This window comes from Microcaecilia unicolor, chromosome 7 (assembly GCF_901765095.1).
Source record: "Microcaecilia unicolor chromosome 7, aMicUni1.1, whole genome shotgun sequence".
Taxonomy (NCBI): Eukaryota; Metazoa; Chordata; class Amphibia; order Gymnophiona; family Siphonopidae; genus Microcaecilia; species Microcaecilia unicolor.
The window spans coordinates 307218584-307233672 of record NC_044037.1 but is presented as its reverse complement, the minus strand read 5'-3'; the positions used below and the strand labels follow the sequence as shown (position 1 = coordinate 307233672).

Sequence of the window (15089 nt, the reverse complement as noted above, 5' to 3'; positions counted from 1 at the left end):
TTGAGCAAGCCAAATTATTTTGCTAATTGTGGCATAAAAAGTAAATCGGATTCGTGTTCCATTATTGCCTTATATAAGAGGTCTAGGAGTCATCGACCTTTGAGTTTTCTATGGAGGGTCATATTGCTCAGGTGATAAGTCAGCAACAGAAAGATCATATTCAAGAACAGCGATTCTGATGATTATTGCATAATTTAGATTACAGACTTGGGGACAGTAATTAGATCAGTAACCAGATTACAATAAAGAATCTGACAGGTGGGAGAGAGCAGCCCCCTACGCTGGGCACCAGTATCCTTGTGTGTGAAGTTTTAAGCATTTGACCCATCCTTGCAAGGAGTGATGGCTCTGAATAGTGAAGCAAACTGGTGAACTGTGTTTGGCCTGAAGTGAGCATTACGTTTTGCAGATGGTTTTAGTTGAGTTTGTCTTCTGCTGCTCCTCAGTATCTCTTCTCTCCCCTTACACCCTTCCCTGGGAACTCTTGTTTCTCTGGTAAGTCTTATCTGTACCTTTCTCTTACCAACCAGTGGTGTAGCCATGGGCGGTCTTGGCCCCCCCTAAGGTCTGCTGGTTTGGCTGGTGGGGGTCCCCAAGCTCCACCAGCAGAAAAACTTTCCTGCAGTGATATTTGCCGTCGCACTGCCCGCCCTGCTTTCCCCCTTCCCCAGGCGCATGATCAATTTCACTAAAATACGAGCAGCACGGCAGGCAACGTTGTTGTGGTATGTGGGTTTATGGTGGGGGGTTGAGAGTGGTGGGAAAGCAGGGCAAAATGTGCCCCCTCCCAAATCAAGGCCTGGCGATACAGGGCAGGCAACGTTGTGGTATGTGGGTTTATGGTGGGGGGTTGAGAGTGGTGGGAAAGCAGGGCAAAATGTGCCCCCTCCCAAATCAAGGCCTGGCGATACAGGGCAGGCAACGTTGTGGTATGTGGGTTTATGGTGGGGGGTTGAGAGTGGTGGGAAAGCAGGGCAAAATGTGCCCCCTCCCAAATCGAGGCCTGGCGATACAGGGCAGGCAACGTTGTGGTATGTGGGTTTATGGTGGGGGGTTGAGAGTGGTGGGAAAGCAGGGCAAAATGTGCCCCCTCCCAAAACGAGGCCTGGTGATGCCTCTTCTGCCAACTCCAGACTTGTTTTTTTCATCTTGGCTGCACTGTCTGCCTGGAAGACAGTTGGTACATTTTGCTCCATTTCTGCCATATTCAAATCTAGGCTAAAAGCCCACTTTGAGGTTGCTTTTAACTCATCTTCACCTGGTCAGTATCCATTTCTTTTAATCGGTCCCACAATGACTCCTAATCTCTTTTGTCTTGAACAGATTGCGAGCTCTGTTGAGCAGGAACCGTCTTGTTTTGTGTACACCGATTGCTATTAAAAACAGCATTTTGAGGTACCTTCCCCCTCCCCATTATGTCTGTAAGACCATATTAAATTTAGAGAACTGGATTTAAAGAGAAAGAAACTTCACTGTTGAACCACTGACTGGGATCAGATAAAGTCAGAGTGGCACATACTTTGCGGTTGCGGAACTTGCCGTGGCTGGGGTTTTTTTTTTTTTACATATTGTTGTATTAGGAATGTGTTTTCATTGTAATATCTAAAATGAATGATTCATGAGGATAGTCAGAAATATACAGTGACAATTTAATACAGCAGAAATGTTCTTTAGCTTTTAATATGCTGGATGTAAACCGCCTGAAACCCCTACAGGGATAGAAGTGGGTTATAAATGTCAATTGATCTATTTACATTTAATCTCAAGATATTCCCAGAGGCAAAGTTTTCCGACATTCTGCAGGTCCAAAGTCATCATCCTGGGACAGAGGCTGGCAGACGACAACCCTGCGTGCCCGTCCCCACTCAGGATGGCAAAAGCACAGGCATATAAAAAGAAATAAAAAAAAGGCTGAAGATGTAAAAGCCATGTGGCAAGAGACTTCCAGGGGTGAGGAGCAGGACCAGAGGTGGAATTACAAGACTGAATGTGTGGAAAATGACCAGGGAAAAAAAAAATGGAAATTCACATATGAACACATGTTCATGGAAGAAAAGCCTGAAGGTCTAAAGATGATTGACAAAAGAGAGAGATAAGGACAGAGCAGACACCACGCTGTTCACAGAACAAAAGTGTAACCTGGGTCTGACCCGTGCACTAGCTCTGGCCCTGGGCACAAAGAGTTCACTTCAGTTTTACATTCAGGGTGCACTCCCCTCCCTCACTCATCCATTCCACTTCATTTGCAGTTGAGCTTGGGAGTGGGCCTATGGTCCAGAATAGTGATCCAGGGGTTTTGGAGGTCAGATTCTCACATCAGTTCTGGGTTCCACTTAGCTCTTCAGTCCAGGAAGCACACAGTGCTCCAGAGGTTTAATAGCGAAACGTAACTTTTATTTGCAAAACCGCTGAAACAAGCAGATTAACTGCAACTTCATTTCCAGCCCAGTCACTTGATAAACTCCAAAACCACCTTCTGTCATTCCCAGAGGGAACACCTTTGCCACTGTTCTCCTCAGGTGTATCTACAGGGAATTCTCATTCAGGGCTATTTACGTACATACAGTTTCTCCTGTATATTCTCGACTATCCTCATGAATCAGTACAATGGCAAATATCACCACTGGAAGAGGGTCAGATCTAGTGAGGTATGAGCCCACAAAAGGAATTAGTGTTAAAAAAAAAAAAAAGGACCTTCTTAGGGCAAGATGGCCGCTCAGAGCAGACGCAGGTGACTGAGCTCCTGACTCACCAAACTGATACTCGATTGAAGGTTCTGTTCTCCGTGCAGGACATGGGGAAACGGAAGGGAAAGCCCAAGGAGACGGCCTCCATACTCCCAGGGAATGTTCCCTCCTCTCGACAAACGGTTTTGGAGCGATACGGGGTTCAGCCATTGACCATGCGGTTACCCGCTTCGGAACGCTCCGCAACAACGTCGGCGGAGACCAGCGTGGAGGCGGTCTCGTTGAGCCCGCCTGGGAACATCAATCCTCCACAACCAGGAAGCATATCGGCGTCGACGATGAGATTGGAAGGGACGCCCGAAGTGGTTGCAGTTCCTTCACCATCAGGAGGCCTCGACGCCGGTTTTTCCCCAATCGGAACGGAACAACAGAGGGGTTTGTTAACTTCTACCCCTTTACCGATGGGAGCTATACCGGTATCATTGGAAGGGAAAAAACCTAAAGTGGTCACTTTGGACTCTTTATGGGACGTTATCCAGGGAATGAACTCTTTGCTTTCTCAGGTAACATGTACTTTTTCTCAAGATATTGATAAATTAAAACAAACACAAAATCAGCATTCAGATAATTTTCAAACCCAGTAAGGACAAATAGAGACTTTGAGAAATGAACTTTCTACTTTAAAAAATTTTGCGGGAACAGTGGCGAAGGATAGAGAAATTCTGGCTCGTAAGCTAGAGTTTCTTGAAAACCAGGGGAAGAAAAATAATCTGCGGTTTATTAATTTTCCTAAATCGCCATTAATCCCAGCTATGGATATGTTACGAAAATATTTCAGAGAAATTTTGGGTCTCCCATTAGAGGGATTCCCTCCGATTGTACGTACCCAGTACATAACTGGGAGAAATGCAAATCCCCTGAATCCTCAACCACAGCAACCAGAACTCAATCTTACAGAGTTTTTAGAAAACTCATTGGAATTAATCACGGAAAGGACTACTCTTATTGTCTCATTTGCACTCGAAATGGACAAAATAAATATTTTCAAATTATATTTTAAACATTTGAATCATAAATTTCTTGGGGAAACAGTTCGAATTTTTCCTGATTTGAATAGAGATACTCAAGCCCGTCGACGAGAGTTTCTCTGTTTAAAATCGAAAATTCTGGCATTAGGAGGATTGTTTAAATTAGTTTTTCCTTGTCGATGTATAATAACCTTGAATTTAGTTACATATATGTTTATGGAACCCAAGAAATTGAAGGAATTCTTGATTTCTAAAGAAAGCAATGGACATTCAACCCCGGTAGTCGAATAGAGAGAGAAAACGCTGAGATGTCCGGCTGCGGGTTTTCTTCATGATCCTGCTCTTTATTTTTTTTTATATTACCTATTATTTGATTATTATCCTTGTATCTTGCCATAATGTTGTGGTCTAAATGAAAGTTATTTTTTTTTCATAGAACTTAGGCAGTATGCCGTTCTTAATTTTTTTTTTCCTTTTTATTTTATTTCTGTATTCAACATTTATTGTAAATAGATGGATGTTAAATTAAAATGTATTAAAAAAAAAAAAAGGCGTACAGCCTTTGGGGAATCTCTCTTTACAGGCTGTAGTCCTTTTTTTAACACTAATTCCTTTTGCAGGCTCATACCTCACTCGATCTGACCCTCCTTCAGCGATGACCCCAACTTTGGTCAACCCAAGAGAAGACAAAAGTGCAAGGAGTTCAAACACCTGTTTACCAAATGATAACCTCATTTCCATGCCCAAGCTATCCCTAGATCACCCCTTTTGATGCTATCACTTATTAAGAAATCCTCAATGATCCACAACATCTGTGAATAGTATCTATACCAGGGGTGGGCAACGTTGGTCCAAGGGCCGCAACCCAGTTGCAATTAGATCTCAAGTGTATTTTTTAGGGGAAATTCTAAAAACCTAACTGGGTTGCGACCCTTGATCTAGACATTTTAGGAATTACTGAAACCTAGCCAGATGAAACCAGAGGTTTACCACCTGTCTAAAACTACATCCAACAGGTTTCAACATCCAACATCAACCAAGACCGGAAATGAGGTAGTGGGGTAGCAGTCCTGACTTGTTTGTATCCCATCTAAATTGATCAGAATCCCTTTTAATCCAGCTAGAAGAGGAGAAATCAATCTGGCTGCTCATGGTGTACGGAGCACCCCGCAACAATGCATCATCTGTGCAAGAACTCCTTGACCTGATAACAGAGGTGACCTTGAGTTTCCCTAAGCTGATGAGCAATCTATACATCAAAACTCCAGATACCACCACAGCTTCCTGGACACAATGACTGCACTAGGATGATCAATTCCCCAACCCATTCAATTCAAATCAGTACTTATATACCGCTAAAATCCCCTTATCAGGGATCAGTGCAGTTTATAACAATTAGATTAACTCAGCATAGTATATTGAATGAGGAGACAGGTAGACCATGAGAGGAAACAGAGGTGTAATCAAGTAGGGGCAAAATGCAGACAGAGCGGAAGGGGTACAATGCGGCCATTGTAAATTACGAAGCAGTGTTTGGGAAAATAAAGGTTCTTAGCAGAGTATTGTACTTGATGTTTTACAAGGGAGCCGACATCCCAGAACAGCAGGATAACAGTATTGAAATAACCTTTATCATGGACAGACCACCTGAAACAAACAAAAAGCATCTGCAGAGTTCGGAAGATCAGACAAGAAAAGTTGGCCTCTGGGAAATGCTCAGCAGTCTTTGACTATCCACATATGGATGAAAAGACTAGCCCAATATTTGAAATATTCACTTAGATAAGGCCCTAGAGAAACATGTACCACTAAAGTCTTATGCCCCAAACTGTTCACTCCAGACATCAGACCCTTAAACGTGAAGGACAGAAACTGGAAAGGAGATGACATAAGTCTCGCCTGTATGATGACAGACTAAACTGTAGGAAACACATATGACAAAGGTACTGCCAAGCCTTAACAGCAGCCAAAACACAATATTTCTCTCAATGCAGTGAACAGGCTGCCAGTTCAACTAAGCACCTGTTCAGCATAGTAAACAGCCTACTGCAACCCCCACAACAGAACCAGCTTGCCCAGTCAAAGCTGAACGACTATGATTTTGCTGCATGTTTTACCAACAAAATTATCTCTGACAGGATTTACAGGCAGTCCCACCCAGCCCTCTGTCAGTCAGTTAACCAGGAGCATTCACCCTTGCCCTCTCCTTACACAGATATATGGGCTTCTTAACTTAGGAACAGGGGAGGGCCTTGACAAAATCCTAAGAGGCCTTCGACCCCTACACATCTGTTAACTTTATTATGATCATAAACAAGAACATTCTTGCCTCAGATAAGTTGATTTTATATAAAAAGATATGAAAAAAAGTTGATCATTGAAGTTATATTGACTTATAGTTAAAATAGCCAATGACGAGTAAGGTGAATCACGGAGATGAGTTCCCCATGTGAAGAGAGTCACCAACTGAGGCTCTGAGACAAGAATGTTGTGTTGCTTAACAGCATTGGGTTAATGTGGAATGATACGACTCAAGTATCCTTGCTTATAAGTATACTGTTATTAATCGTGCAGCCAGAAGACGCCTCATAGAAGGGGACACAAAAGTTGCAAACTCTTCTTTCTAATGGAAGCACCAACAGAATTAAAAAGGGCAGTGGTGCATCCTTTGCTAAAGAACAATCTTGAAAGTTACCGGCCAGTATCCAACATCCAATTTCTAGGAAAGCTTAATAGGAGTTCAGCTCAGCAATTGACTAGGAGATAAACTGGCTAAACTGGATTCAGACCCAGTTACGGAACAGAGAGAGACAGTCCTTACATCCCTACTAGATCTTCATAGAAACTGTGACAGGGGATTTCTTTCTGTGTTAATACTGCTGCTTTTCACACTGTGGATCACAATATCATGCTACCACGACTAGTAGAAACAGGTATCAGTGACTCACCACCATTTGAGGTACCAGAAGGATCAATACTGTTACCTGTTCTGTTTAATGTCTCAAGCCACTAGCTGAGCTGATTCGGTCAATGGATGTGCAGTTACTCATACATTGCCAGGTATTTGTGACCTGCATTGGCCACTGTTGGAAACAGGATGCTGGGCTTGATGGACCTTTGGTCTGTCCCAGTATGGCAATATTTATGTACTGATTAAACCAGACTTACCTACAGCCCTGAATAAACTGAATACCTGTTTAACAACAACTCAAGAATGGGTTTAACAACAAACTTTGCCTGAACTCAAGTAAAACCAAGCTCCTGTGGGTCCCTAACACGAACGGGCATATACCCAACATGTAAATATTTTGAGAAATATGAACTCATTGTTCAATCACAATCAGTAACCTTGGGGTACACTAGACCCAGCTTATGCTGATCCTGCTTCCATCATTTGCAACAACTATGCTGCCTCTCGCCATACAACTGGAAAGAAAGTCTTGATTTATGGCATAAACCACTGCGACAAGACTGGATTACTGTAATTTACTCTACATTGAGTGAATTTCTCAAAAAAACAAAACAAAACATTGTCTATACATAAAAGCATTAAAAGGGGAAAAATATGCAAATCTTACTGTCATCCACTAAAAGGCAGAGTGGACCTGCTGGGGGACTGGAAAACATGAGACACACAAAAAGAGCGTGGGTGTAGAAATCTGAAGGCACTGTGTGATAGGTGGGAAAGGCTAATGGAGAGGCTGAGGGACAGGGAGAGGGAGAGACACGCTTTGGGACAATACAATGTCTAAAGATCTCAAGGTAGTGAAATTGACATGGCAGTGGCCCAGCACAGAAGGATGCTGGGCCTCAGAGGGACATAACCACTACTACTACTACTATTTAGTATTTCTATAGCGCTACAAGGCATACGCAGCACTGCACAAACATAGAAGAAAGACAGTCCCTGCTCAAAGAGCTTACAATCTAATAGACAAAAAATAAATAAAGTAAGCAAATCAAATCAATTAATGTGAACGGGAAGGAAGAGAGGAGGGTAGGTGGAGGCGAGTGGTTACAAGTGGTTACGAGTCAAAAGCAATGTTAAAGAGGTGGGCTTTCAGTCTAGATTTAAAGGTGGCCAAGGATGGGGCAAGACGTAGGGGCTCAGGAAGTTTATTCCAGGCGTAGGGTTGCAGCGAGACAGAAGGCGCGAAGTCTGGAGTTGGCAGTAGTGGAGAAGGGAACAGATAAGAAGGATTTATCCATGGAGCGGAGTGCACGGGAAGGGGTGTAGGGAAGGACGAGTGTGGAGAGATACTGGGGAGCAGCAGAGTGAGTACATTTATAGGTTAGTAGAAGAAGTTTGAACAGAATGCGAAAACGGATAGGGAGCCAGTGAAGGGTCTTGAGGAGAGGGGTAGTATGAGTAAAGCGACCCTGGTGGAAGATGAGACGGGCAGCAGAGTTTTGAACCGACTGGAGAGGGGAGAGGTGACTAAGTGGGAGGCCAGCAAGAAGCAGATTGCAGTAGTCTAAACGAGAGGTGACAAGGTTGTGGATGAGGGTTTTGGTAGAGTGCTCGGAAAGAAAGGGGCGGATTTTACGGATGTTGTAAAGAAAGAAACGACAGGTCTTGGCGGTCTGCTGGATATGAGCAGAGAAGGAGAGAGAAGAGTCAAAGATGACCCCAAGGTTTCGAGCTGAGGAGACAGGGAGAATGAGAGAGCCATCAACAGAAATAGAAAACGGGGGGAGTGGGGAGGTGGGTTTTGGGGGGGAAAATAAGAAGCTCGGTTTTGGTCATATTTAATTTCAGGTGGCGTTGAGACATCCAGGCAGCAATGTCAGACAAGCACGCTGAAACTTTGGTTTGGATGCAAGGTGAGATATCAGGGGTAGAAAGGTAGATTTGGGAGTCATCAGCATAGAGATGGTAGGAAAAGCCATGGGATGAGATTAATGAACCAAGGGAAGAAGTGTAGATAGAAAAGAGGGGACCAAGAACAGAACCCTGAGGTACGCCGACAGGCAGAGGGATAGAAGTAGAAGAGGATCAACCAGAGTGAACACTAAAGGTGCGGAGGGAGAGGTAGGAAGAGAACCAGGAAAGGACAGAGCCCTGGAATCCAAGTGAGGACAGGGTATCGAGAAGTATGCTGTGATCGACAGTGTCAAAAGCAGCGGAAAGATCAAGAAGAATGAGGATGGAATATTGACCTCTGGATTTAGCCAGTAATAGGTCATTGGAGACTTTAGTAAGCGCAGTTTCGGTTGAGTGGAGAGGGTGAAAACCAGATTGTAATGGGTCAAGAATAGCATGTGAGGAGAGAAAAATCAAGGCAGCGGCAGTGAACAGCACGCTCAAGTAATTTGGAGAGAAAAGGAAGGAGGGAGATGGGTCGGTAATTAGAGGGACAAGTAGGGTCAAGTGAAGGCTTCTTAAGGAGAGGTGTGACCACAGCATGTTAAAGGCAGCAGGGACAGTCGCAGTGGAAAGTGAGAGGTTGAGAATGTGACAGATAAAAGGAATAAGAGTAGGAGAGATGGCATTAAGAAGGTGGGTGGGAATGGGGTCAGAGGAACAGGTGGTACATTTTGAGGAAGAAAGGAGAAGTGTAGTTTCCTCAATAGTAACTTCAGGAAAGGAGGAAAGGGAATGAGGGGAAGGAGAGAGAGGGGAACAGACTAGTGGAGGGAGAGCTGGTGAGGTAGAGAAAGCAAGGTTTATCTTTTGAACCTTGTTGTGAAAGAATTCAGCAAGGGTCTGAGGAGATAATGAAGGGGGAGTTGGGGGAGGGGGCACCTTGAGGAGAGAGTTCAATGTGGTGAAGAGAAGTCGAGGATTAGAGCCAAGAGAGTTGGTCAGTTGGATATAATAATCCTGTTTGGCACGTAAAAGAGCAGATTGGAAGGAGGTCAGCATGAACTTAAAGTGTAAGAATCAGCAAGGGCCCGAGATTTCCGCCAGAGGCGTTCGGCGGAGCGGGTACAGGAACGTAGGTAGCGGATATTAGAAGTCAGCCAAGGTTGGGGTTTTGTACGCCTTACAGGGCGGGTCATCAAAGGTGCAAGAGTGTCTAAGGCAGAGGATAGAGTATTGTTGTAAGAAGAAACAGCCTCGTTGACAAACGTGGATGGTGCCACAGTAGAGAGGAGGTTTGAAACATGGGAGGATAGAGATGAAGGGTCAATATCGTGAAGATTCCTAGATAAATTAGATAGGATAGGACGGGACTGGGAGGGAGGAGATTTAAGTGTGAAAGTTATAAGATGGTGATCAGAGGAGGGATGATCAGAGGCAAGGAAACTAGAAGGTGAACAGTTGGAGGAGAAGATGAGATCAAGACAGTGACCATTTTGATGAGTGGGGGAGGTGGAGCATAGTTGGAGATTAAAGGACGATGTTAAAGCGAGTAACTTGGAAATATAAGAGTTGGAAGGATCATTAGCAGAAAGGAGGTGTTAATGCTCCTGTACACATCATTGATGAGGTCCTACCTGGAGACCTGTATTTAGTCTTGGAGGTCACATCTTGCTAAACATATAGAATTAGGTAGACTTGGAAGTTCAAAGAAAAGCAACAAAAATTGTTTGGGGTCTGTACAAGAAGATGTATCACCTGTCTGTAATACAACCAAAGCAGTTGACATGTGTGCCTCAACTAAGTTTTTGTACCTGGGGAAATGGAGGTACTTGAAGATTTATATTTGTATGTCCTAGAGTAGAAGGATGGGGAGCTATGATAGATGTTTAAGTACTTGAAAGGAAAGTAAATTAACGAAATCTTTTCCAAAGAAGGAAAATCTATAGAACACAAAAGGACACTGCAAGGAGGTAAACTTAAAACATCAGGAAATACTTAAGTGTGATGGATGCCTGGAAAGTTCTTTCACAGGTGGTGGGGACAAAAACAGTGACAGAATGTAAAAAGGTGTGGGACAAACACAGAAGATCCAGGATGGGCTCAAAGCAAAACAAATGACAGAAGGGTGTAACCCACACGGAGCAGCCATCTTTCTAGACTGACTGGACAGGCCATGCTGGTGTTTATGTGCCATCATTTACTGTGTTACTATGTCATTCCTTTCCAGGTTGGAGTCTCCTAGAGTAGAAATGTCCCTCTCCCCTCTCCCCCCCCCCCCACTCAATCCTCTCACCATATCTTCAGTCTTGTCATAGCTGATGTCTGAGTGGGATATGAAGGAGGTACCAGACTCATCTATTACGGACAACCTGCAGAAGAAGACAAAGATCAGGGGATGAGATGGAGGAGCTGCTCCGCTACAGTTTTTTCACCTACTTAGAAATGGCAGATCTGCCAGTTTAACCAGAGCAGCACCACGCAGCTAGTTGTGCCCTGCATGGTTCCGAACTGGTGGATGGAAACGGGTCTGATGTGCGCACAGAAGCATTATCAATCTGGAGCACACCCCATGCGGCATGACCCACCCTGCCCATTGTTTATATGCCAGGAAGGCAAGCCAATGGAACGATGCCATTTTTACTCCACAGCTTCTCTTTTGCCCTGTAGCTATGGCCCCAAGATCACACTACCAAGAACTGGTGCTCTGGAACACGCGTTATTCACTTCTCCTCTCCCCCTCCAAACCAGCCTCTTTACCGTGTAGACCATGCTTGGTTCTGCTCCCCCGTCCTGAGTACTGAGGTTGGGGGGGGGGGGGGGGTTTGATTAACTGAAGCAGTTCACCCGAGTGCTAATTCTACAACAGCACCTGAGCACCAAGATTGTGTTATTAAAAAAAAAAAAAACACTAGTGTAAATCGGTACCTAAGTGCCAGCAAGTAAGGCCCCACCCCCTACACTTACGCCATGTCACTAGCAGGCATAAAATGTGCCCCTTTAAATGCAGCACTTTAGTGCATAACCTACAGTATAAGTGGAAGCCCCCCCCCCCATCTATACCCCCCCCCTCCATGTATCCTCAAGTTTAACAGGTCCCACCCTATAATACTCTCCCTTCTACCCTGAGCCAGGAAGAATCCTCCAACAGGTTTAAGTCTGGCCTAAAAAGCCTTAGTTTAAAGATGAATATAATTTATAATTCATTGCCTTCGCGCCCATCTGGTGGACAGTTCAGGCAATACTCTGCTCTACTCACAATTTCCATCCTTCTCTCCTATATATTGATGCATTTCCTTTCCATTTTCTTGTTAATTACAAGTTGTAAACCACTCCGAAGTGTTATCGACGGGCAGTATATCAAGTACCATTAAACCTGAAACTTGAATTGTGTGGCTAAATTATAGAGTAGCACACAACTGTGCGGCAAAATGATAGAATACGCACCGATAAGAGATGAGATATTTACCAAAATTCTAGCCAGGAGACTCCAAACGCTGCTACCCCGGTTGATCCATGAGGATCAAGCGGGATTTATCTTGGGACAGTAGACATATAAATATCCGCTACCTGCTCCATCTGCTTCAGCAGGCCCGAGAGGACCATGTGCCTGCATTATTACTATCTATTGATGCTGAAAAAGCATTCGATCGGGTGAGCTGGCCTTTCATGTTTGCAGTGATGAAAAGTATGGGGATTCTGGAGCGATATTTGTCATGGATACATCTGCTCTATAGGAGCCCCCTTGCGACTTTATGAATTAATGAATCTTATACTCAACCTCAAGTTACACAGGGGCACTCCAGGGGTGTGCGGTATCCCCATTGCTTTTTGCAATCTCTATACAGCCTTTAGCTCAGGTGATCAAGTTGGGGGGGGGACTGATCAGGGGTCGACAGGAGCATAAGATTATGCTCTTTGCAAATGACTTTTTCTCCTGACCTTAACGTCACTCGAGACGTCTCTTACACAGGTTATGAAGGTCTTTTCACAATATGGGCAGGTGTCCAGTTTCAAGGTTAACATGCCAAAATCGGAAATCCTGAACCTCAGTCTCCCTCCCCCGATGATAACTCATTTGAAGGACAACTTTCCCTTTCCTTTATTTCCAATAATTCTTTACCTGTCATTCTAACTTAAAACTAAGCCACATACAATTCACACACACTCTGTACACAAAATTTTATAGATTTCTAATACTATATATTTATGGGAACTTAAATGGGCAAAGATCTACTTAGATCCTGATAGACAGAAGACTATGGTCATGGACAGTATCCTAGAATTATGCCTTCGGGTATCTATACAACAGAGATATCACTGGGATGGAATATCAAAAGGATTTAGGCAGGCGGCCCAACACATAGTGGAAGCGCAGACCCTTTGTCCCTGGAGAAGGGTATTCCCGGGGCGCAAAGAGGGCCTTTAAAATTTACAAGTCCTGGGTCCATGTGAAAGATATACGGGTTTACTCAGCCACAGGACCTGAGGTTACCAGCCTAACCATCTCAAGACCAGCCACTTCCTTCAGCAGGCCAGCCTGAAAACCCAGATCTCCGTCCAGATTCTTCAGCGCTTCCACCGCCTCAACCATGATTGATGAAAGAGGATTAAGAACTGATACTTCATTTGAGAATTACTGTTGCTGTTTATGGACATTATAGATTCATATTTTGTTTTATTTTCAGTTTAGCAGTAATCCTGTCTAGATATTGAAAAGGTTTTATTTTTATTTTCCTATTATTTCCTTTATTGTTCTAATTGTTTTTTTTAAGAGTTTTCCCGTTATTTCTGTTTATGTAATTTAAATTGAAGTTGATATTGCTCAGATACAAGGGTAACATCAAACCCTAATACTGGCTATGATATCATAATGTAGGTGTAAACCCTGTTAGTATCAACCAGTTATGCATTTGTTTAACTTTGGTGTAGGCTTACTTAAGCTGCATGTCTTTCTGTAGGTTTGACTAAGCTCCAAGTGGGGTAACGGATATATAAAATGCTTCCCATACTTCCAGGTCATTATGCATATGTCAAAATCCATGCATGACCTTTGTTAATATAAATTTTCCTAGGATTGACCCTTTTTTGCTGTATAAGACAACCTCATACTTGTTTAAGGATTCTGAATACCTACAACCTAAAAAAGCCTGCAATCAAAGTACTAACCATATATTTGTTGAGCCCATAACAATGCTTAATCAAAACCACTATTCCTTCCGAGGACCACTGAGATACATACATTAGATTATCTCCCCATGTACTACGCAACAGATACAATAGAAGTCATAGCAAGACCTGAAAGTATTTATTAGTATGATCCACCTGAAATTGCTAGTACCCGCATACCTATACTTCATGGGGATTTTGTAGATGAACTCATGGATTTGTCCCATTCATAAAACCTCAAGAGAGATGTCATCAGGATTAAGCCCAAGGGGTGGGGTAATATAAAGGGAATTCCATATGCCCAAAAATATACCACCTAAGAATGAAGTTTTCTGTCTTGCATAATATCTGCTAGCAATCCATAAGAGCAAAACTCCCCCTCTCGTTTGATAGCTTGCCACCTTCTGGAATGGATGATGACGAGCTTGACGAGCTTTGTGTCACCCCTCTCCAGAGGGGGTGACAAGTGGGGAATGTATAATTATAGTACAGCAAGAGGCCCTCACTGGATGCCCACCGGAAGGGTGGAAGGCCAGATTTTAGGACTCAGGCTGTAAAAATACCAGCTAGGTTTAAAAATCTATGACTGGCTGAGCAAGGACGTGCTTTACCTGTAAGTTAATATGTGTCCCCGCTTGGGATCCATCCACTGGAATAGTGGTGGGTCAATTTACATACCTTGAACAGCTTAAACTGCTAAAAGGCACTGACTAGGCCTAAAAATCTGATGATGGCCTTGTTGCTAAGCACCTGCAGAAGTAGGGCTGCAGAATAAGCCTCATTAGAATTTAGTGTGACATTCAAAAGCAGTGCAAAAGCCAAGATCAAGGAATTGATGGCTAAAATGCTAAGCCAGATCACAAGATGATATAAGACAGAGATGTCCATGTTTTGATGTTTGGATGTCCGTATCTAGGGAAATGTTGACAAAAGAGGAAATTGCGAAATAACTTGCAATAGCTAGAACGGAAGGAGTTGGGTACAGATGGTACAGATGGCCGGATACAAAAGTATGATCTCAGAAATTGAGAAATATTAGCAAAAAAAAGGTACCTCACAATAGACTTGTATTGGGACTTGGGCCTATAAAAGAGATAAGATTTTGAGAGAGAGTTGGAGTTCTCCCCAACGCTTGCTCAGACGGCAGGGCCCTGTGCGACTGAAACCAGAGTCTGTCTGATGTCTGTACTGAATTGAACAACTTGGTAAGAATAAAGACTTCTTTCTGAAATCTATCTCTGTCTTTATTTCCAATAATTCTTTACCTGTCATTCTAACTTAAAACTAAGCAACATACAATTCACACACACTCTGTACACAAAATTTTATAGATTTCTAATACTATATATTTATGGGAACTTAAATGGGCAAAGATCTACTTAGATCCTGATAGACAGAAGA

The 15089-nt window shown here is 43.4% G+C and overlaps 1 protein-coding gene across 4 annotated transcripts in view; it reads right to left on the bottom strand.

The window, feature by feature from the left end:
• Window positions 1-15089, bottom strand: part of LOC115473810 (rac GTPase-activating protein 1-like) — an 83905-nt gene that overhangs the window by 52457 nt on the left and 16359 nt on the right. For all 4 annotated transcript variants that reach the window (XM_030208924.1, XM_030208923.1, XM_030208926.1 and 1 more), the window contains exon 5: window positions 10816-10891. In XM_030208924.1, the coding sequence (XP_030064784.1) occupies window positions 10816-10891 (76 nt within the window). The remainder of the gene's footprint in view (window positions 1-10815; window positions 10892-15089) is intronic.